Genomic DNA, 25215 nt, shown 5'->3' with positions numbered 1-25215 from the left:
TCTAACACATTTCCTGTGTTGTACAGCTCAATAATAGCTGTCCATCCATGAAACAACACATGGATGTTGAAACTTTCAGTTTTCTTGTCCTGCTTGTTGCTGGATAACAAATGGAGAAGCCTCCTCCCATCACTCTAAACCATCTTGTGTGTGTTACCAGCTGGATTGCAGCCTGTGTTTTTGGTGTCTCTCTTAGAGTGCATAAATTTGAGGCTGGAAAGCAACACCCTGTCCTAACATACATAAAGCAAAGCTTAAAGTTCAGCCTTTCCCAATCTGCCAGGGCTATTGAAGATCATAAGCTGAGCTAAGATCTCAAGTCTGACCTCTGAGAACACATGAGAGTAACATTTCCCCTCCCTCCCCAAAAATCAACACTGGAAGGCAAAAAACCACTGCAAGATTGGGAAGGCTTTTTAACTAGATACCGAAAAATAACTTTTATGTGGTATCAAATGGCACAGCAGCATGTCCAGGCAAAGGCAAGGAAGGAATTGCTCATTCCTTGATAAGACCTCTGAGCACGTATCAAGGAGACAACAGAACAGTGGTTAAGGTCTTCATGATGTTTTTGGAAGACAAAATGTTTATTTTAAACCAGCAAATGCCTGGCTGGGTTTTATTTTACAGGTGGAAGTTTGTCATACGGTCAATTAGAAGTTAAATAGGAATAATTCAGAGTACGCTCCTTAACAAAACAGAATGAAAGGGACAATTTCAGAACTTTATCAGGGCCACAAAGTCATGTCAATATTCACTGGCATTAGAGAGTAAATATTTTTGGACTTACCTGTTCCAGTTTAAAGATGTGTTGGTTAAAGTAGTGCTGCAAGCGCTCGTTGGCAAAGTTAATGCAGAATTGTTCAAAACTATTGTTTTCATAGTCTTCAAACCCAAAAATATCAAGCACTCCAATGGATAAAGTCTGCAAGAAAAGTAAGAGTGAGGATTAGAATAAAATCACATTAAGTGGATTATTTGTACACAGTACATAATCAAAAGCACACAGACAGAATTAAATATACTTAATAGTAAGAATTTTACTAGAATTGTTGATATTGTGCCATTTGGCAGACTCCTCCAAATCAAAGAGACAACGTGTAACTTTAGATATCTGGACAAAAGGGCTTGTTCTAAGAGAAAAGCCCTTCAAGAGGTGATTTCTTTTTCTTATTTACAAACAAATGGCCATCTTTGAAGAAACCTGAAGCCTCTTCCAAGTTATTCTATTGGATTTAAGAGTATTGCTCTTCAGAAGGGAAAAATGGGGAAAAAAAAAGCTTGCATGGTGAAGACAATCCATGGAAACACACCTCCAAGGTGAAAGCAGTGTCCAAGCAAACCCACTCCAGCTGCAAACCTCAAAAAGAAACTCCAATGCCTCAGAGCTTCCCATGGAAATAATCTTTAGTTCTCCTGGTGAAAACTGAAATAGTGTCACAAATAAAGCATCCACCTTGTTTGTCAGATGGATCAGACAATGGATTGGTGTTTGGGGGCATTGAGTCACTCCTGCCTCCCTGAAAGGGGGGAATTAACACAAAAATAATAATAATGCTGCTGAAAAAGAGACCCCAAAGCCCTGACTAACACTCAGCCCTAAGTGCTGGCCCAGCCCTGCCCCTGTGACACCTGGCTGTGTCCACATGGCTCTTCTGTGTTCTGGCACCTTTTTCCACCAGCTCCTGCCAGTTTGGGATGAGGAATACAGAGGGACATCTCTGGGCTCCTTTAGTTCATGGGCAAGAGAGGTGTAAAGAGGGACCATCCCATTTTTTTTGGAACCCACTGGTACTATGAGCCCTACATTCTCTCTAACAAACTTCCATAAGTTCACAATAGGGAAGTTTTACTTTTATTAAATCCATAACCCATAATATAAATTGCAGGATTTGGCCAGTAACAAATCTAAAGAGCCTTTTTTCCCCCATCACTTTGATGATTTTGTTAACCTCAGCCATATCTCACTCCAGGCTTTTTCCCAAATTGAAGAGCCAATGCCTGTTTGGTCTCTAATCTACAATTACCTCTTGAGATGCTCATCAAGATGTGGGTGCACCAAGTTTCCTATATTGGTAAAGAGAGCTCAGTGCTGCAGTGAAATCCCTGCTTGCTTTGCATCCTCCTGGCCCCTTCCTCTCCCCACACCAGCCAGGCAAGGACAGGCAGCTGACCTCTGGCCAGGTGTATGTTGGCCCACAGGTGAGTGCAACCAACCCATCACCTCCTGGCTCAGATTGTGCTTCCTACCCTTGATGGGAGCAGAAATGTGGAACTTTCTCCTTTGTGTGGGTACTGGGTTTCATAAAACTTGAGCCTTCTGCCTGTCAGATGGATTTGGGAAACCCGGAAGAAGAGGGACATGGGATGTGTCAGCAAATAAACCTCATCACAGAGGGAGCTGGGATGAAAAACAAGCTCAAGATACAGTTTCTGCTGCAGCTTCCATGCCTGTACATGACTGTCGTGTTAAACACCTAATCCATAATTAGTGTTATAAATAAAACTCATACTGTGCCCACCCAGAAAGGCTGCTGTCATCAGAAAAGGAGTGAAGAGCCTGAAGGACACATTTGGGGAGAGCTCCACCAACACAGCTTGTTAGAGCACCATGCTCTGGGATCCAACCAAAGCCACCTCATACAAATACTCCTTTCACCCATTACAATTAATTAAATAATTAATAAGAGAGGTAAAAACATCAGCACTGGTCAAATGAGCCAAGCCTTAAGTAGGGAGGAGAAATATTCCCTCCTTTCCACTTCAACAAACCTGAGAGCTGCCACATGAGCTGGTTTTAGTTCTATGGTATTACCTGCACTTTGGATTTTCTAACACCAATTCCACTGCCAGGAACACAAACCAGACTGTCCACAGGCCTCTCCACACTGCCTTTTGTCCATTTTCAACACGTCACACAATGTGGGAGGAAAATATTCCCTCTGTGCCTGACTGCTGAGCAGGGAACCACCTACGGCTGCCGTGGGCAGAGCGGCCGCTGGGCCGTGAGTTGGAGCTTTGTCTGACCTGGACTCTGGCCACTGGGACAAGCACAAGCACAACAAACAAAGCATTTAAGCACAAACATAAGTCTTTAAACCATTTTCCAAGAGCTCATTGACTACTTCATCTTTTTTCCAGGCTTTTCTCCCTGTTCCAGGGCCAGTCAGTCTCTACCTCCCTGATGCCATGACAGGGATGAGGGCCCTTGGCCACTTTCCCAGAAGTTTGCATCACTTGACAAAACACCCATGAGAAACAGCTCTTTGACCAGAAGATGGAAATTGGGAACCAGTGGACCAAGGACAGCCTGGCAGAGGGATTCACTCTCACCCTCTGCTTCCTGAGGTCCAGCATCTTCTCCTGCTTGTCCCAATGGATGTGGCAATCCTGCTCACCAGGCAGAAATCTGCCTCATCATTTTTTAAATACATCTCAGGAGGAATTCTTCTTAAACTCTCTGTATGATTATTGGATCATATCTTATCTATATTATCCATGGAAAAATTGATGATGGAAACAGGACAAAGTGACTCTTCTCATCTCCTTTGCAAATCCCAATCCCAACCACCTCACTGCTGTTCAAGCTCATCATCACAATATACAAGAGTTGCAAAAAATTCCCCTACTTAAAAGTCTCTATTCCACCATATACAAACAAGACTTGGAAGATAAAATGCTCACACTTCCAGACTATTAATGAATTTACTGACACCACTTTCAAAAGCATCGTGTTGATGCCCTGTGGAAATAGTTAAGCCCCTGCCTGAGTGAAGACTTCAATCTGAACAAAGTCTTAAAGCTCTCACAAACTTAATTTAATATGAAACAACTGAGCACAAAAACCCTCTCCCTTTTTTCAAATCCTGGTTCATTTACTGCATTGAAACTGCTACCAAATATATTTCAATGTGGGTGTGGAAATACACTTATAAAGCAAAACAGAAGAGTCATATACAGCAAAAAATAGCCCTGTCAGTTATAAAAGAAATATTATATTTTAAAGCTGTATTTTTTTTTTGCTGACACCTAAAATTAAACACACACAGAATTAACATGATAAAAATATTATTATAAAAATAATCTGCATTTCACAAAACCACTGCAGGTATCAAACCACGCATCCAGGAGGAGGATGGTTAATTCTGCCATGGTTGTTATACAGAGTAAACCAGCATTTTTCTCACATCCCTGTGTTTGTAACTACCAAACTCCTCCAGAATACAGATTATAAACTGTGTGGTTTTTTGCAGAGTTTCATGCCAGAGAAATCCAGGCAGAGCTCTGCAGTGAAACAGTCATTTGTCCTTTGCTCCCAAAAGAATGGGGCCAATGGATGCCACTTGGGAAAACTTTAAAACCTGAGAAATTTTGAATTTATGGCTGTTTTTCTACTCTCTGTCCCTGACAAAGCAGCACAAATGTACTAGTACAAAGTCAATTCTTGTGGCAAGGTGAAAAAACACCATTTCCATTTACATATACAGAAATTAATTTTGCTAAACTGTCTGTAAAAAGTGTGTAATTGGTTTAGAATGAATTTTGCAGCCCAATATTTTAAAAAAATAATCAAGGGAGTTTAAAATTTACAAATCTTTTAAGTCTTCAGCTCCAAATCTGTCGTTTGAATAGGTGCCATGAGGAAATCACACAAAGATAACTTAGAGCTTGACTTGCCAAGTCTAGTCTGTGTGTTAATGCTGTTTCTTTATCAAAACTAACATATAAAATTAAAAAGTGTGACTGCATTAATTAGCATTTCAAAATTCCTGTGATTAAAAGTGCATGTCTGTGAGGATTTTTAAAATTTGGGTGAACCCTGGGTCAGTGAGCACTTGCTGCTTGAGATGATGAAAAATTACCTCATGCTTTTCTTAAAATGTCTCAGCCATGACATTTAAACACAGAGCATGAGCTTTAAGGGCTTTTGGCAAATGATGACCTTGAAGCCCCATGCTCTCCAGTTCCCAAAATGCCAATAAATAGGGATCACTGGAGCTGATTTATGTTGCCCCAAATACACACTGGTGATGTAATTCCACCATGGAGGTACATTTTGGCAATCACAAATAGGTTTGCTACAAATTCAGGGGGAAAATCTTGTTTGTTGCCATTTTAAATTTTTTTACATCGTGTCATTTTAGTAATTTCTTTTCATTTATAATATTCCAAAGCCAATACTGCAAAAAATCCCTCCCCAAAACCCCAAAATCCATCACCACTTCATCCAACAGGACCACTCCAACCTACATCACCCCAATATATAAGATGACCTATATGTAAAGTGAAACACAGTGATTTGCTACAAACTTGGAAGTTGGGACCTAAAATTAATGAACTGATGCACAATAAACACCCTGCATGTTCAGCAATTCTTCCTCTGCTTCAGGTCAAAAAGCCAAGAATTAACTGGTTGGTTGAATTTAAATGAATTTTCTTCATGGCCATGAATTCATGTGTTCAACCATGAATTTTTCTTCATGGCCATTAATTTTAATTTTCTTCACAGCCATGAGTTCACCATCATCCCCATGAATGCAGCACATCATCCAAGCATGGCAGCAGGGTGATTTGGGAAGAAATTAAGACACTTCACAAGAACCAAATGGGGAAAGATTAAAAGCACCCTCAGAAATGCCTTTTGATCCACCATGATCTCTACTCTATATTTTTAAGAGGTGAGATGGACTTCTAGCAATTCCTAACCTGATTTATGGAAGGAGAATTCAATAAGAGGCTCTGAGAGGTTTAGTAATCTTGTTCTCAAGAGAAAGAAAAGTCTCTGGCCTCATTAATAAAGGTCAAATTTCAGACAGCTTGTAGGCAATCATGAGTCCATAAAAGGAACTGAAAGGGGTTGAGAGAAGATGAAGGAAAAGGGAGTCAGAGCAAATCCGACCCATGGCAGCTCTGCCATTACCATAAACCAGGAGGTATCAAATAACACATTCACAACTCGGGTCAGAAATAATATGCTAGAAATCCTGTCACCAAGCATGATAAGCCAAATCCCACTGTGTTTTCCCAAAATATTTCACTGCACATTTAACTAAATTTGGATATCAAAGGTCTGATTTACATCTTCCAAATATTTGCTGGACAATATGGAAGAACAACGGCCGAGTGTTTATTTTTCTTTGCCCAGCTTCATCTTTTGATCTTCTCCTTACTGCTGATATCAAATAAACACATATTGGGATCTGAAAATGATCTTGGTTCCCATTGTCCCACTAAAATCAAATCTACACTGATGAAGAGAGAAACTTCTATTAATTTTTCTCCTCAACTTCTCCCACACACACTCTAAATTGAGATGGTTTGGAGTCTTGTTTTACCTCTGCATAATGTGATTATTATAAAAGAAAGCTCTGTGCCCCAAATCCATCATCTGACACTTTCTGAACCTTCCAAACCTGCAGGATTCTTTCAGAATGCATCTTAAAAGTCAGAGGAGTATCAGTGTCAAGCATGGGCTGGGATTAATCTGGGACTTTTACTGCAGGGTGAGTCACGTGTTATTCACCCATTGCACATTCAGGAGTTTCTGAGGAGCAAGGCTCTATTTTGCTCTCATAAATCAGAGATTTGATGTGTTTAAGAGACTTTTTTGGCTGGCAGCAAGGAGATGCCACCCATGTGCCAAGGTCTTGCCTTGCAACAAGGAGGGTTTGGAGATGCCACTGCTCCCAGTCCACCTCCCAGTCACCCAACTGGTGTTGCCCAACCTCAAAACAACACATGGGAAGCTAAGGAGGACCTGCATTCTCATCTGGGGTTTCTCCAAGAATGAGCTGAAAAGGAATTCAGGAGGATTGGGAAGTGGGAGGAAAAACCAGATCAGTTGTTGGCTCCGTTTCTCCATGGTGGTGATTCTTGGTTGGTGCCTCCATGGCAGCTGCAGGGCCCAGGATGCCCTCAGACCCTTGTTGGCAGCAATGTTTTTTATTCCTCAAGGGCAAAGGAGCAGCTATTCCCAGCCCTGCCCAGTCCAGGGACACATTTCTCCTTTCTCTGTGCTGGAACTACCCAAGTTGGGGGCTAAAAATAGAGCTGAGGAGGTGACGGGGTAGAACCACTCAAGGGAAAATTGGCTGTCAATGTTTAACAAAGCTGCTCTGAAATGCACATAAATCTCTTCTTCACCATCTCCACCCCTAAAATGGGGAGGATTTGTGCATTTTCATGATTTCTGGGGGATTTGTGGGAATCAATCCAATTAATAGAGGACTCTGAAGATAAACTGAACTATGCTTGTGCCTAGAGCAGCAGATATTTCCTGGTATTCTGTGCACTGCTTTTCTGCTTCAGGAACTCTGGCCCAAGTACAGCCCAGGATTGCCTCCCTGGGTCTGGGTATGAGCACATTCTGCAGCTCCAGGTCCTGGGCATTTGCCAGCATGGGTGGATCTGCTCTGGCACAGGGGCAACACCACTCCCAGCTCCTGCTGCCTGACCTGGATATTATCATTACGATTTGGGGTGAAAAAAAAGGGTCAGAAACCTGTGAATTGTGAATTCATGAGATGACACACAGAGGTGGGCAAGGGGGAAGATGGTCACACTCCATGGGAGTCTTGGCTGGAGAAAGCAGAGAGTTAATGTGCAGCAGCAATGTTGGAGAAAAGCAGGAATTTGGGCTGTTCTGGCTCTTACCTGCTGAGATTTGAGGTTGGGATCAAAAGTTTAATTGCCCATAAACAGCTACTGTGGTGCCTCACTTTCACAGCCATGCTGACTAAGCATACAAGAGTGTCCTAGACTGATTTGTATTTAAATATTACAGAACAGATAATAATTTTAAAGAATCATTGGGTCATAAATAAAAAATAATTAGCATTTGAGATGCATTTCCTTGTCAAAACAAATCCAGTTTTCTGCTTCACCAAATATGTAAACAGTGTGGTTTGTTTTTTCCTGACAGCCCAGACAAAACTTTTGATTACTTGGAAAAAAAATCAGGAAAGAACACAACATTTCTGGTAAAATATTAAACAGAGGGAGAGGCAGCATGTGCAGTCAGAAGGCTCGCTGGATGTTATCACTGTAACAACCCTTCTTTGTCAGGAAAACACATTAACCAGATTTCATAGGCATGTTTTTATTTCCAGTCCACAATTACGCTCCACAACCCTTTTTTGGAATTAAATAAAGGAGTGATTACACTGAGAGTCTCTGCAACTTCAGTCCTATGGCACAATCCAAATGTCAGTGCTCAGCAAAAATCCTCCTTTTGGCAGCTGAGACTTTAGTTTGTATGCACAACCCCCCAAAAAGCCCCACATGCTGCTGGACCATGTCCCAGATTCCCAAGACAAGGGTAGCTGGAGAGCTGGCAGTGCCTGTGTGCAGGGACACAGATTTTGGGGTCAGTATTCCCCAGCCTGAGGATTGTGGATGAGTACATGAGAGGGTTAGGGAGGATGTGCTGGGTCACAGCATGCAGGCCCTGCTATTGCAGGAAACTTCATGTCACTCCTTCCATCAATTCTTTGGGAAGATGGTACAGCATCCCACCAGCTTCATGGCTTCTTTTCTTTAAATTCATTTTTCTACTGTACTACCTCAGTACCTACAGACACCCACCTCGTTCATAATCTCATCAGGGAGCAACTTCACCAAAATGCAGCAGCAAGAATTCCCTTTTTTCCCCTCTGAATTATACATGGCCCTTTAGTTTTACACATAAGGAGGAAAATATTTGCCATTGTTCCTGGAGTGGGTGGGGGAACTGGCTTTTGTGGCTACAACAAAATCTCTTCCCTGGTTGCTTTGAGCTGACAGTTCTTCAGGTGCTTCATCCTTCTCAGCTCAGCAAGCACCACTTAGAATAATGATGCACTCAGCTATGATCCGAGGAAAAATTAACTTCATGTTAAGCAACACGCCTGGGTAATGTTTTATCACTCAGTTATCTATTTTAAAACCCAAGAGAGGAGCCATGAGAGCTGCTGAGGTGTTACCTTGGTGCTTTCCTCCATGTCCTTGGAGTTGAGGAGGGCGTGGTTGATCCTGAACACGATCCAGTCAAACAGGGCACTGTACAGGGACTTGGCCATGGAATTCCGCACGGTCACGGCCTGGAACAGAAAAGAAAAAAGGTGATTGGAAATGATTCCTGCTCTGCACTAAAATGGCTTTTGCTTCTCAAGCTCCCACTTCCAATGTTCATATTTCTCCCTTGCCAAAGCTTCTGTCTGCTATTTTAATTTAGGCCATGTATGTCAATGGTCATAACAGCACAGGGAATTGGGTGTAATCCCAGGGCTGTGGATGTGCCCCTGACCTTGGCTTGGTTTCTTTCATGCATTTGAGTGGATGATACACAAGATCCCACCCCAAATCCCATCATTGGTGGCAAAACGAAAGAAAATAAATACACACATTAAATATAATAAATTCACCAAGATCCTTGAAAAGTTTCCTGGGGGAGAAGGAAAGAGAAGGGTGGATTTTGCACAGGAGTGACAGCAAGAGATGTGAAAGCACAGGCCAGGACAGGTAGTGCCTGGCACCAGCAGAAGGGCTACAAAAAGGGAGGTTAAAAACCCCTCTGGTAAATCTGAGGGTTCCTGAAAACTTGAAGTTTTCCAGGTACCACCAGTGGGAGCTACAAATCATGGCAGGCAGGTTCAGCACTCCTCCAGCAGCTCTCCCAGAGAGAGGAATAACAGAGCTGAGAAAGGGTCATCCCCACCATGGCCAGGATCAAAGAGATTCTGCTTGATGGGATGAAAGCTGAGATCAAAGGAAGATCCCTGGGCTTTTGGACAGGCACCTACATAGAGACCCAGAAAGCAGGAATTTCTATTTAAAGGTTATCTTTGTTCTTGCTGCTTGAGATTCTTTCTTGGTTTCAATTATCACCACGAGTAGAGCTTTGGTACATATTAATCACCCAAAAACTTATGGCACCAGCCATGACTGCTACACTCTGGTTCATTTTAGCCACTGCAGAAGAATAAAAAAGGAACTAGAAGATTCCCATGTAATTATTTCAATTAAACCCTGAACTGTAACAAATCAGTGGCTTGTCACACATTGCCTTGAAATCCTTCTCACCAATGCTCCCTTCGAGGAACATCATCTGAGTGGCCTCATGTCACTGACCCCAAGGGAAGGATTAAAGCTCATGTAGCATCATTTATCTTCAATCAGCTCACTCCCACCTCTTTTTTTCCTAGATTTTCAGAGATAGCAGCATTTAGTGTGACCACGAGCCATTCTGCCAATGTTTTGCTATTAAGCACATGGTCTCACTTCCTCTCTGTTCAGCTGGAATAGGAGAAGGGATTAACACAGTCCACGCCAGGAGAGATTTGGGTTGGATATTAGGAAAAATTTATTCATGGAAAGGGCTGTCAGGCATTGGAACAGCTGCTCATGGCAGGGGTGGAGTCCCCATTCCTGGAGGGATTTAACAGAGGTGTGGATGTGGGGGACATGGGTTAGTGGTGGCCTTAGCACTGCTGGGGGATGGTTGGGAAGGATGAGCTCAGAGTGCCTTTCCCACCTGAACAATTCCATGGTTCTGTGGCTGAGGATGCTCACAGCCTCTGTATGCTGCTAACCATAAAGTGGTGGCAATAAAAAGTGACATCACAAGGTAACTACAAAATATGGCCATAATTAGCAAGGAATTCCTCACCCAAAAAACAACTGAAAACAAGCATGTGATGCAAATAGGTGAGCAACAGCACCAAGAGGATTTTGGTGCAGCTCAGACCAAAACAGCAATTTTAAAGAGTGAGCACTTGAAATGCTGGAGTTCTCCAACAAGGGCTGGAAAGCAGCCTGCATTTCAAACACAAAGAGCTCCAGTTCTCACTAACTGCTTTTTCTTTTCTTTACTGATGAAAAAGGGTTGGGGTGGGTTTTTGGCTGTTTTTATTAAAAACAACATGGGTTGTTTGGGTGGGGGAGGTTGCTATCTAATTTTTTATTTTAATTTACTCAAATGTGAGAGAATATCTCAGCAATTAATAGAAAATTCAAGGCTCCATCTACACTATTTTCATTGAGCTGGAAGACAATCAGTGCCACAGAAAAATCAGTCTCTGGGGAAAGACCTAAGGCCAAGATGCAGGAATGCCTCTCACTGCCCTAATGCTTTGTCCTGGCATAAACCAGCCCAATTAATTGCTCTAACGTGCAATTAAAAACAAACTCCATCTCTATTTAAAGCCAAAAAGAACACAGTTTTTTCTCCTACAGCATCATATATGGGTTTATGTCACAATACTTTTCATTACCTTTTATTAGAGGCTACAGGGATGTGCAGGACTTCACCCCTGAATGTCCCTGTTGGTTTTTTTTCCAAAATAAACTAGGATATCATTAAGCCTGCACCACTGCAGTGCTGAGGAATGCTGGGAGTGTGACTGCCACGAGTCTCCTGAATGGTCAGACTGGGAAGTTTCCCTGGCACCAGCACTGCCCATTTTCCTCCAGAATGTGCAGGCTGGGGGATGAGCCACTGCTCTTATTCCCAAACTGGTCTCAGCTACATGGAAAGCTGGGAAGCCATGGAAAGGTGATTTCCTTGCTATGTTTGGGTCCCACAACCAGTGGCCCAGATCCCAAAGTGTCGCCATCACATTTTCTGAAAAATCTCTTTGCCCAGGATTTTTCTCCTGGGAAACCTCAGAGAAAAATGAAAACAATAATTATCTGATTGCTTCTCCTGTGTTTTGCTGCTTTGGAATGTGTTTGGGCATTGTTTACCAACAGGTGAATGTTTGATTGGTTTCATGTGAATTGTTTTTGATTTAATCACCAATCATGGTCAGGCTGTGCCAGGACTCTGGAAGCAGTTACAAATTTTCATTATTATCTTTTAACCTTCTGTCTGTATCCTTTCTGTATTCTTTAGTATAATTTAGTTTAGTATTCTTTAATATATTCTAGTATCATAAAATAATAAATTAGCCTTCTAAGAACATGGAGTCAGAGTCATCATTTCCTTCCTGCACAAATACAAATACACCAAAGTGTTCCCACAAATACAACACCAAAGTGTTCAAAAGCCACTTTTAGAAGCAATGGTTTAATCCTAAGAGCTGGTAGGAAACTCCTGGCAAAGCAACATATTGAGAATACCGAGTGGATGGAGCACATTGCCTTCATCTATTTAAAAAATACCTGCACTGAAATGGACCTATTTTAAATGACTCAGGGTTTAGGGGAGGCTTTTTTTATTTGAATTTTTTATTTCATTTCTGTAAAATATTTACTTTATCAAGAGATCTTCACTGATGTCACATTCTAAATATAGCCCCTCACTATCCTAAACAGATTCCAAAACTACCCAATCTCGAGACCATCAGGGAATATTATTTCTTTTCAAACTCAGGAGCTGCAGCAGAGCATTTAAAATAAGATTTTATGCTTTATTTAATGACAAATAATTTATTTCTGTATTATCCTACATACCTTAAATTAATTCTAGTCTCTGAACTATATCCTATACATCACATACAGTTTGTCTTCAGGTCAACACCTACAGCTTCTGGTCTCTTCCACAAGTCCCCTTATGTGACATTTAGGCAGATCTGGAACGTGGTGATGCTCATCAAACCATTTTTATTTCCCTCACAAAGCAAAATAAAAATAGCTGCTGCAATGCCAAAATAAATCTCTGGGGATCAAAGGGAGCAGGATATGTTGCACCCACACAAAAATATTGCTGATTCCAAACTGAGACAGATCAAACGTGCTTTGACTCAGAAGATCAGGAAATAAGCTACAGACAAGGTTTTAATCAATATTTTCCTGCTTATCAAGCTAGAAAGGATCTATATATTATTTATTATATGCCAGAAACTCCAATTGTTGGGTTGGCCAATTGCTTTTGTTAAGATCCTGATAAAATATATTTGAGTTCTTTGTGAGATTTCATAGCCAAATTAACTGTACTGAAAGTTGTTATGATCAGCATCAGATTCAGGCCACCTTAAAAATAGATAAACTTCTGGAAATATCTTCTGTTAAAAGGAACAAGGGGATGACAGGCTTAAGAATTAAAATCTGCTTTTGAAGTGCTTTGGAACAAGGACTTACAGTTCCAGCAGCAGCAGCCTGTGTTTTAGAGGCTGGAAAAGATGTAATCTCAGGAACCCAAATTTGCTCAAATTAAAAGCCTCTGTAAAACACATTTGTACACACACAGGAGATTCTTAAGAACTGAGATTACAAAGTCACTAAATATATTTAAGCAAATCTGCTGCCATCCCACAGCACCCCCTGCTCCAGGCAGGATCCCTCACTCCTGCCCTTCTGCACTCAGCTGAGGGCTGAAATTTCAAGCTGGAATTATTCAAAATATTTGTTGGCACCCAGAAAATCCAGGGAAAGCAGGTGAATTAAAATCCCCACCAAACTTATACATTGAAAACTACAAAAAAGACATTGTGGGGCTGGAGCCAGAAATGGAAACAGAGCTGGGGAAGGGTCTGGAGCACCAGGAGCAGCTGAGGGGGCTCAGCCTGGAGAAAAGGAGGCTCAGGAGGGACCTTCTGGCTCTGATCCCAGGGAATGAGGGACAGGACAAGAAGGAATGGCCTCAATCTGTGTCAGGGGAGGCTCAGGTTGGTGGAAAGGTTGGTCAGGCACTGGCACAGGATGCTCAGGGAAATGGTGAGACTCTATCCCTGCAGGGATTGAAAAGCTGTGTGGATTACAGCACTTGGAGACATGGGTCAGTGACAGAGCAGGGTATTCCAAGATGCTCAGCTAACCTTTTACAGACATTTTCACATGATTTTGTTGTAAATTCCCCCCATGATCCTTATTAGATTCAGTGTTTTTACTGCTGACTGACCTAACACACAAGCAAGAGCGGCAACAGCTCAATCTGAACAACAAAACCTCAAATATTTTACATTTTTCAGACTAAGGGGAATAAACAAAGCCCAGAGAACAGAGGGTGGGTGGAAACAAGTGCTGAAGGACTTTGAAAGGCAAAGATCAAAAATTGCAGCAATATCTCAGTGCCTGCATGTGCCAGGGAGCAGAAAGCAAAGAGATCCCACTGAGTTGGACTTGATGATCCTTGTGGGCCTCCTTCAACTTAGGATCTTCTCTGAGGACAAAGCCATCAAGATGCTGCTGGAAGCTCTGTGGGTTTAGCCACACCCTTCATAGCCAAGAGGAACATTTTCTGGAGTGTGGGCCCCAGATCCAGAGTAGGACTGAAATACAAGAGACAGATCCTCTTCTCAATGACTCCATCAAACCAACCCAACCATGGAGAGTATCTGGAACAGAAAGTGACCTCTGGTGTTCAGCTTTAAGCATTTTTGACCCAAACAAATCCATGGATGAAGGGCTTTTGTAACCAATAAATACTTCCTCTAACATTGTGTTTCAAAGAGCTGGACTAAAATGAAAAACTGCTTCTGTTCAGGGCATTGCTTGACACAAAATCAGAAAATTAGAAGATCAAAACAAAGCAAAGCTCATCACTTTTTCATCACTTAGGAAGAGCAGGGTATTGGTGCACTAAGCCATTCCAAGAAAGAATCATTCCAAAGTGGTATTTATGAGATAGCTACAGGTCTCTAAAGACCTCAAGCATCTCAGCTCATTGAGAGGTTTGTCCATCTTCCCTCATAACTGAGGTGGAGGACAGCATAGACTGATCCAGGACAGAAGAGAAAGGTGGTGGAAGGATACTTGGGTTTGGGCAGCTTTTATGAGCATCAAAACACAACTTAATATTATATTTGCACAGCCATGTAGATATCTGAGTTTGCCTAGGAGGGTTTCTGAGCCTCACTCCATCACTGAAACTCCCAGAGTGCAGCCGGCACCACATGCTGCTCTCAATAAATGCAAGATAAAAAATCCCAAACCCATTTTTCATAGAAAAGATGCCCTTTTTGCACACACACATTGGACAGCACTATCTGTTTTGGGGCACTGCTATGAAAAATGCACCTCAGGAAGGTCACAGTGCTCAGACTCCAGTCCTTGAGCACAGCCTCAGTTAATGAGAAGTGGATTTAAACACAACTGGAAAGTGAGTGCGAGCACCAAAACCACTTAAAGCCCTAATGAGGATTAAACACCCATGGAGTTTATTAACTGTGACAACACTTATCCCATCTCTCAGCATTATGCAAATCTAGGCAGCATCCATAAAGGTGTGCTGACAGACTCAGCTGGTCAACACAACATTATTGCACCTTCAACAATCCTGGTCAACGTAACATTGTTAAATCCCAGTTTTTCACTGGGGATATCACAGACATGGGGGCAAGGTCAGTGCACCCACTCCACACTTTCTACAAGCTAGGAGATCTTGAAAAGTTGGTATTTAAATGCCATTTTTCAAGCACAGCTCTGGAAAATTCCTTGGATCTAGAAGAAAAGATTTATTAGAAGGCAGCCTGACTTGTTAGCCTCAAAGGCAACTTAGTGCTTTGCTGTACAGATCACAAGATTCGCTCCATAGTTGGTCATGGTCCTTTTCACCTCCAGTTTTCCAGCATTTTCCCAGGAGACTGTGTGTGTGCATCCCATTATGGACAATATTGACATTATTTGTTCACACTGGATAAACAATTGCCAGCACCAGCATTCCCTACCAGTGCAGAACCCATCCCATAAAAATATGGCTTTACAAGCAACACTCCTTTTAATTTTCCCAAAAACTTCAAATAGCTCCAAAATTTAATTTGTTAAAATAGGAATGATGTTGATAGAGCCACAGGAGCTACCTATGGATTAATTCTCTCCTGGTGACCCCCCAGCTCTTCCGGAACATGTGCAGCTGTTTCCTGCCCTCCAGGAGGAAAACAAGCAGCACATTCCCCTTTCAGCCTCTTATCAACAAATACTGAACAATTACAGTAATTCCAAGGTGACAAGAAATGTTTCTTTTCAGGTGTGAAGTTTGCAGGACTTGATGTAAGACATAAAGAATAGGTGTTCAATTACTTAAGTAAAGTTGAGCACCACAAAATACATTTTCTTTTGCTGGAGAGAAGAAACAGAGATTCCTCTTCTCTTCAGGAAATCAGATCTGAACACAGGAAGAGAGGAAATATCCCCTTTTCCCTTAGGGCCTTTGATAGGCTTCCTATAATTTCTATACAAGGATGAAAGGTGCTTCCAATTAAATGTTTGGGAAAAAAATATAGCAGTAGAATTCTTCCTCTTCAGGAAATCCCTCAAAAAATCAAATCTGGAAATGTGGTTTTAGTGGCTCTGTGGGAGCTTCATTTGTTTGCTTTTATGTTAATAGGTGGAATAAGTTTTCAGCACATTCTCTGATTAATCAGCTGGTGTTTCTGCTCATAGGACTTGGCATTAAATCTCAGAAATCTGTTGATATCTTACCACAGAAATTATTTAGTGAGCTATTATCATAAACAGGATTAGATTTTCACTATCATTTGATGTCTGGTTTGAAATCCTTATCAGCTATTCCCATTTTTCCCCCATTTCTCTAAGGTGAAATCTGGCTTCGTAATTACACTGGTACTTACTGTAACACAAATGTCTCACTCCAATATGGCTCAGAGGAAAAAAATTACATTTTACAATCTAGTGAATTTTACCCATGGTATTTACCTAGGCTTTTCAGATGAAAATCTCCCTCCTTCCATCACTTCTGTGGGTTTAAATGACATATTTAATTTCCAAGTAGGGGAAAAAAATCAGGAAAAGGGGGTATGAGTTTTCTTATTTGCTTCCAAGTATTCAACAAAATCATGCTACATGCAAGTAAATTATTAAAGAAATCAGTTTTATTAAAAAAATAAAAACTGTGCTTGCGTTTTTAAAAAAAATATATATTGACAAGTGTTAATAATCCCACTGTGAAGAGGGATAGAATTTATCCAAGATTAGAAAAGCAAAAGCAGGAGGAATTCAAGCTCTCCTAATGCACTTGATTTGGATCACCTGAAGAGATCTAATGACCAGGAACAGAAGCCAACCCCCCACTCTCAGTGAGCCTTGGGTGTGCAGACAATTGAAAACAGCCCATGTGGGCATCTCAGAGATGATGATCTACAGCAATCACTAATTAAGAGATTATAAAAAGCAAACTGAAAACACACTTTTATTTGAAGAGAGCTTAGGAGTGCCATATACTACTTTACTCATAGTGCTCATGTCAGAGGAGTAGAGACCACATGTACTAAAACACTATAAAAATCCAGTTTTAATCTCTGACACTGTTACTGCTCCACAAGGGCTGAAAAAGCCCACATGGAAAGTGGCTGCAGCTTGGGTTTGTGGCTGCAGGGACAGAACTGCTGAGGGAGGATTGCTGGGTTTGACACTCCTGTGCTGAGATGGAGTAGCAGCAAAGGAAGGGAGAGACATAACTGTGAGAGCTAAATCAGGGAAAGAGCAGAAAGGGAGGAGGGTGGTGAGGAAGGAGAGCAGCATCACACACAGAACCTGCTGGAGCATCAATGGCTCATCACCAAAACTGGGGGAACATTTCTGGGTTTGAAGGAAGCAGACAAGAAATCTCTCAGCTGCTGGAATCAGACAAGGACTAAATCCCTCTCCTGGTCCAAATGCATGTTTTAGTACCTCATTTATAGAATCCCAGCATGGCTTGGGTTGGAAAAAACCTTAAGGATCCCTCAGTTCCACCCCCTGCCATGGGCAGATGTTGTAGCATATATCACAGTCAGATACACAGAGCATCATCACACAATTTCAGGAAGCTTCAACCCATACAGAGTAACACCAGATCTCATCAGAAGGCTTCAGGCATCTGCCCATACAGAGAAACATCATGTCACTTCAGGAAGCTGCAAGCATCTGCCCTTCTTGCTCTTCAGCCCAACCTTTTATCCCCCTCATGTGGATGCACTGCCCCTGTGTGCCCTCTGCTCCCTTTGGTGGCTGTCAGTGCCCCTGGGCACTCCCTGGCTCATTGCTGGCAGTGCTGCTCACAGCTGTGCCCACTGGGGATGAGCTGCAGCCCCACTCCCAATCACCACAAACCGTGCACCTACAGGCAGGGACACCTCCTGCTAGGCCAGGTTGCTCCAGTGCCATCCAGCCTGGCCTTGGGCACTGCCAGGAATCCAGGGGCACCTACAGCTGTCCTGGGTGCCCTGTGCCAGGGCCTCACTGCCCTCACAGCCAGGAATTCCTTCCCAGTATCCCATCTAATCCTGCTCTATGGCAGTGAGAAGCCATTCCCTGTGTCCTGTCCCTCCATCCCTTGTCCCCAGTCCCTCTCCAGCTCTCCTGGAGCCCCTTCAGGCCCTGCCAGGGACTCTGAGGTTTCCCTGGAGCCTTCTCTGGTCCAGGTGAGCACCCCCAGCTCTCCCAGCCTGGCTCCAGTCCTCAGAGCATCTCTGTAGCCTCTTCTGGACTTGCTCCAGCAACTCCACATCCTTCTGATGTTGGGGACTCCAGAGCTGGAGGCAGCTCTGCAGGTAAGGGCAGAGTGGAGGGGAAGAATCCCCTCTCATGCTGTGTGTCCTACTCCATCCATGGCCAGCAGGATGAACACACTAATCCAGGATGAGAACATTGTGATATTAAAATAATTTTAATTACTTTTTAGAAATAATTATTTTTTTAAATTAATTACTAGTGGTTTATCATTTCCTAGAGCTGCCAGTAAGCAAATAGCTTTGAAGGACTTCCTTGTCAACCTGATGATATGATGACATTGGAAAATTGTCTCTCTGGCTAAACTTGTTGAACTGACTTGTCCCATCAGGATTTTTAGGAAGGGTGTTAGTAGGGTTTGGGAAATCCCCTTAAAATGCCTCTAACTGATGCAGACTGGCAGGTTGGAGAAGGACCTTTGTCCAAGGAGCGTGATGGTGAAGGCACCAATTGGCCCAAGGTGAAAAGTACTGACAAACTGGTACAAGAGGAGGGAGAGCACAAGAAGAATTAGAAAAAAGGTGTAACATAAAATTTGAAACAAATACCTAAACCCCCTCCTGAATGTGAGAACTTTTACACCTGATTTAGTGACAAAATCCTGAAGTGCCTTTGTGTTTCAGTTATGTTGGGGCACCACGCAGCATTGCATGGGAATGACATTACAGGCTATTTTTTCTCATTGGAAAATCCACCCCTAAGTTCTGGAAAACATCATTGACACTTGCATCCCTTGGATAAAATCCATTGGCAGGACAACCTGCTGCCTCCCAGCTCCAGGGTGATAGTGGAAGGTTTCTGCCAGGATGTGGCAGCCAGCCCGGAGGGCGGGAGCCAGAGATAGCAAAAGGTTTCAGTGCTTTGTTGTTGTTTTTCAAAGTACTTCCTTTGCAGGTACATTTATAGAATTAAAGCATAAATATGAACCTTTATAGAATGCTCAAACTACTTTAAGCCAGCTTTTCCTCTTTTTTGTTCTAATCAAAAATTTTAAAAAGCATTTTTCACTCCTTTTCTTTCAATGATGCCTTTAAAGATATTTTTCCTCCTCCTAAATTGTACATAAAACTCACTAAAAAACCTTTCTTGAGGGCTGAAGCCAGAGTGGTGCATTGATGATCTGACTTCTCTTAGGGAAATGACCCAGGAGAATGACAGGGTTTTAACAAGATGTTCAGATAAAATATGAGTGTGGAAAATGACATCATACTTCTCCCGCCCAAGCATGATACAACACTCCTGCATGCCAAGTCAGGGATTAGGCTTGAGTCTGATATCCTGCAAGAGTACTTTCCTCTGGGTGTTAAGCCTCTGTTTAAAAAAAAACCTAATCCTGCTTGCCTCAGCCCATGCCCTGTGAGCCAAGGGGGAACCCCAAAGGCTGCTTGGTTCATCCCAGACACAGAACATGGATGGGGATGGAAACCAAATATGTTGGGTCACAACAGGGAAGGGAGCAGAACAGCAGGAAACCACAATTCTCCACACACACAGGGGTAACTCAGACTCACTCAAGGGGGCTGAATGGAGTGGTAAATCAGTTCTGGGTCATTAAAAGCTCAATGTGAGGTATTCCTGTGCTCTGGGAGCCCCAAATTCTCCCATGCCCCGGGCAGCAGGAAAGGAGGATTCTGCCCCTCTGTCCTGCTCTCCTGAGGCCCCACCTGCAGAGCTGCCATGTGGAGCTGCTGGAGAGAGCCCAGAGGAGGCCGTGGAGATGCTCTGAGGGTGCAGCCCCTCTGCTCTGGAGCCAGGCTGGCAGAGCTGGGGGTGCTCAGCTGGACCAGAGAAGGCTCCAGGGAGAGCTCAGCGCCCCTGGCAGGGCCTGAAGGGGCTCCAGGAGAGCTGGAGAGGGACTGGGGACAAGGGATGGAGGGACAGCACACAGGGAATGGCTTCCATTGCCATGGGGCAGAGTTAGATGAGATATTGGGAAGGAATTCTTGGCTGTGAGGTTGGAGAGGCCCTGGCACAGGTTGTCCAGAGAAGCTCCAAGCCCCATTCCTGGAAATGTTGAAGACCAGGCTGGACAGGGCTTGGAGTAGCCTGGGTTGGTGAAGGTGTCCCTGCCCATGGCAGGGGGTGAAATCAGATGATCCTTAAGGTCCTTTAAACCCACACCACCCTGTGATTCTGTGATCCTCACACCATCTCACATACATTCCCACTGAAATGGTTTGTGTGCTTCTGTGAATTCCTGTGACTTCTGAGTAGCACAGAAAGCATCAGAGTGCTCCTGCAACTGCCCTCTCCTTACTCATCCTTCCTGTCATTAGATGGATGCAAACACAGAAAATGATGCGGAAAACCTCAAATAAAAACAATAAGAAAATCTTTTTTGGCTGTGTTGAAGATCTAGCTATTGAGTCCCCACTGGTGGCAGGCAGGTTTGGGAAAGGACAGGTGGGAGACCAACCACTCCCATTCCCATCCCCATCCCAGGCCAGAGCCTGCCTGTTCATTTCTAGAGTTGATTTCAAGTCTTGTCTCTGATATTGTCACTTTGCAGCTGATGACTGGAACACGTTGTGGTTATGCTTTTCAGAAACAGCCCCCAGAGCAGAGCCAGGAGCAAAGGAAACCAACACAAATCTTGTTAGAGATTTTCTCTGAGTGCCGACTGCGGAGCCAGGCAGTTACGAGCATCATCTTCCTAAAAAGATTTCACTCAGAGCCTTTGGATTTGGGCACTGTGGTTAGAAAGTGTCATCTGGAACAAATCAAAACTGGAAAAAAAAAAGGAAAAAAACCCCACTGTCTCTTCATGAAATTAAACCCTTCCAGAAAACAAGGCTGCAGGTCTTGCTTCTCCTGTGGAGAAGATGATGAAAGGAGACATGTGGAACATCCCTTAGGGACAGATGCTCACACAGAGCTACAGGAGAACAGAGCCACCAGGCAGCCAAGTTTGAAAGGTCCACTGATGACAAAATGTGTTTTCCTCCACCTTGGAGCATCCAGAGTCTGCTCTGCCAACAGCACAAACTGAGCTCCCATTCCACCCACGTTTTCACAGCAAAACCAGTACAAAAACCAATTAATAAATTACTTTGTGTCACAGGAGGAAGTTGTGTGACCTCATGTGAGGAGGACACATTTAGGGAAATTTGCTCAGCACTTACAGGCACAAAGTACTGGGATCCTCACCAAGGAGTCCATCAATCACCAAAACCAGCCCTCAAGCCTTGAAAAGCCAAACCCTGCCTTGAGATTGGTCCTTCTCAAGCAGAAGTGTAGACAAAGTCATTCTGCTAGTGCACCATCATCATCATTCCAGGTTATTTTTACCATTTTTTGGGCAAGGTTTCCCAAAGAGAACTTGTTTCTCATCACACCTCAGCTGTTACCCCTGTAGAGGCAAAGTTTGTGCAACAGACCCTATCCAGCCACAGAACTTCCACACCTCCTCCTCCTCCTTCACCCACTGAGCAACAGCCCTGGGCTGAGGAAAAAAATCAACCTGAATTTATTCAGATTGGGATTACACATGAAAACCCCATATTCCAAGCAAATGTACCAAAACTACATCCCTTGTGGAAAGAGATGGCTAACTAACCCAGGAATGGCTTGTCTGTATTCCTTGAAAACTTTTCACATGGTTTTAGTAGAAATTTAAGTAACTAAAGGAACTCTATGACAATAAAGCATCTTTTGAGTAATCAGACTTAATTAAAAGAATCCTTTAAAGAGCTGAGAATGGATTTGCTTTGAAAGGGCAGCTGGAGGGGGATATAAGCAGAGCAATCCATGGAAAGTCAGCTTTTCCCTTCCTGAAGTCCTGATCTTGGACTTTGTTCAGGAATTTTGGAATCCCAATGTCTTCCTTGTTTTCCCAGACATCAGTGCCAAATAAACAGCAGGAACACAGTTAGCACACAGGAGTTTCCACGGTGGCACGGAGCAGGAGAGTGACTGCAGCAGCTTTTGCACATGAGGATGTGCATCTCCAAGGGAAAAGTGAGAAACCTCATCCCACAAATAGGTTTCCTTTGAAGTTCCACCTCCCCAGGTTGCCCTCATGTCCTGAAGCAGAGACACTTGCTTGGCTCTTAAAAGCTTTGTGGGGTTTCAATTTTATTCCATTAATATTTTTTCTGTGAATTCTGAATCCACTCATCAACACAGCAGCTCTTCAAAGGGCTCCTGCTGAGCTCCTCACGTTAATAACCCGTGGTGACAATGAGTCTCCTCAGCTAATGGGTTTTGGGATAAGTAGGTGCTTCCAGCAGTTCTGCTCCTTTATGTTCCATTAAGTGTCCCTATCCTCATACCTCAGGACTGAGAATTTTCATTTCTTCATGCTATTAATTATTTTGTCTCCTTCCCACTTTCTCTCCCTGAATATTTTCAGGCTTGTGATTAATTGCAACTATGATCTTTTCCTTTGTTGTTTTTTTGGGTTTTTTAATATCTTAGGTAATGTTCTGCCATTTGGGCCTGGAACTCAATTTCTTCTCCCTTTTAATGGGCTGAAAAAGGCATCAGCCAGTCCCACTACAAGGATATAGAGAATGAAACATCACTCAGTTCTCTACTGTAATTAAATACTTTTTCGACTCATTACAGTTCACTCCACAAGGCTTCTCTACCTTGTGTCTCTACCAATTGAGTGTTATGGGGCTGAAAATTAAGTGTTTGTGCTGAAAATGAGATGCTCTCCCTGATTTAAAGTCCCTAACACAGCAGAGTTTATAATCCCAAACAACCATCCTGGTCATTCCAAGCGTCTTGTATTCCTCAGCAAAAATTCATCCCAGGTGAAGAAGGGCCAGGTAAAATGACACTTGGTGATGTGAAAAAATAAAATCTCGTGATTTTATGGCAGGAGAAGAGAAGGATGTATCTGGCCCACCGCTCCTAGGCAAAGGTTCTCTCCTCTCCCCTTTTCCCAAAGGACACAAATCCAACTGTCCTCCCACTCCAAGAAATCTCTCTGGCTCTGCTGAGCCAGCACAGACCCAGAGACAATGAACGTGAGAGGATGAAAGGACAATGAAAGTAAAGCTGTGGAGCCCTCAGCAAATGTTTCCACAACACCTGGACTTTCCTCTCCTGCTTTGCTGTCACCCAAAACACAAGGTTCAGTGCTTGTCACCCCCTGCCTAATCCTGCACATCTCAGATTGTCAAGAGCCTGAATATTTTGGTTTGTAAATCTCACCAAAACTGCATCACTGCTTTTCCAACTAATCATGAGCTGATTTCACGTGCACTTACAGCTGCACCTATTTGTGCAGAATAAAAAGCGTATCACAGATTTAATTGTAATTTGGGTGCTCTGGACACAGTCACTGAACAGTTCCATGGTGACCTTCCATGGCCATGTAACAACAGCATGGAGCACCTGGCCATTTGAACAAAGACATGATCATGGAATGCCAGACAGGTTTGGATTGGAAAGGACCTTCAAGGTCATCCAGTTCCACTCCCTGCCATGGAGAGGGACACCTTCCACCAGCCCAGCTTGTTCCAAGCCCTGTCCAACCTCACCTTGGACACTGCCAGGGATGCAGGGGCAGCCACAGCTGCTCAGGGCACCCTCTGCCAGGGCTTCCCCACCCTCATGACCACTAATTCCTTCCCAATATCCCATCTAACCCTGCCCCATGGCAGTGAGAAGCTGTTCCCCCTTATCCTGTCCCTCCATCCCTTGTCCCCAGTCCCTCTCCAGCTCTCCTGGAGCCCCTTCAGGCCCTGCCAGGGGCTCTGAGATTTCCCTGGAGCCTTCTCTGGTCCAGCTGAGCACCCCCAGCTCTGCCAGCCTGGCTCCAGCCCTTGGAGCTTCTCCATGCCCACCTCTGGACTCTCTCCAGCATCTCCACATCCTTCTGATGCTGGGGACCCCAGGGCTGAAGCAGCTCAGAGGAAGAATCCCCCCTGTCCCTGCTGCCCAGGTTCTGGTGGAGTTTGGGGCTCCTGGCCCAACATCTGCTCCCCAAGAGCTGCTTGCACTGCCTTGCTGGAGGCACAACTCAGCCCCTTTCTGTTCCTCTGAGTTTTCAGACACCCATTTTCCACTTACAATTCTGAACACACATTCAGTTAAACACAGGGCATGCTTATAGTGACATCCATCACAACAAACAACCAGCTCCCACCAGCTCTCCAGAATTAAAGGAAGGCAAGAATCAGGTCAGTTGTTGACCAAAAAGTTGTGTCACATCTTTTATTTCCCTTCTGTTGCACAATTTCACATCAGATTTCTCTCAAAAGTGTGAATTAATGTTTTCTAATCCTTAGGGTAAAATGTCCTTGATCACAAATGGCTTAAAATTATAAAGATCTGTTAAAATAATGTCTATTAGCAAAGTCAATTGCTTAAGAAATACCAACTGTACTGGTTAAATGAAGCTAATGAATTGAAAACATCATGGATTTTTTTTTCTGGAGGAATGTAAAACAGGGCTTGCTAACAGATGTATTTACTTTGATAATGAGTTTTGTCTCGTTGGGTGAAAAACAGGGAAAAAATGCAGAGACTGGTGAAAAACAGACAAGCAGGTGCTGGACACCAGCCTGATAAACAGAACAGATGGGATGGAAACCAGGCAGGGATGCTTGTGGAGCTCAGGATTGTCTCCAGCATGATGGAAAGAGATGGAATCACCAACCAAGATGGATTTGAGAGAGTTAACTGAGTGCATGAGTCAAGGCATGTTCTAATGGCCTTGGAGACCTGCAGTGAGCAGAGATGGAAAAAACCTGAATTCCTTGGATTATTTAGATAGAACAGGAAGACAGATGTGGCCCAGGAGAGCAGTTCCTTGCATGGATTAAGATGATACTCAGATTACAAACAGGATCAAGAGAAGATTTTTAACAACCCCCAAGTTCTCCACAAAGATGTGAC

General features: G+C 43.3%; 1 protein-coding gene across 1 annotated transcript in view; it reads right to left on the bottom strand.

Moving 5' to 3' along the window:
• Nucleotides 1-25215, bottom strand: part of MYO9A (myosin IXA) — a 176310-nt gene that overhangs the window by 61204 nt on the left and 89891 nt on the right. The window contains exons 10-11 of the mRNA XM_059482397.1: nt 8961-9077; nt 791-925 (exon numbers count right to left, since the gene is read on the bottom strand). Of these exons, the coding sequence (XP_059338380.1) occupies nt 791-925; nt 8961-9077 (252 nt within the window). The remainder of the gene's footprint in view (nt 1-790; nt 926-8960; nt 9078-25215) is intronic.

This window comes from Ammospiza nelsoni, chromosome 14 (genome assembly GCF_027579445.1).
Source record: "Ammospiza nelsoni isolate bAmmNel1 chromosome 14, bAmmNel1.pri, whole genome shotgun sequence".
In the NCBI taxonomy this organism is placed as follows: domain Eukaryota; kingdom Metazoa; phylum Chordata; class Aves; order Passeriformes; family Passerellidae; genus Ammospiza; species Ammospiza nelsoni.
This window is presented reverse-complemented; position numbering and strand designations above follow the sequence as displayed.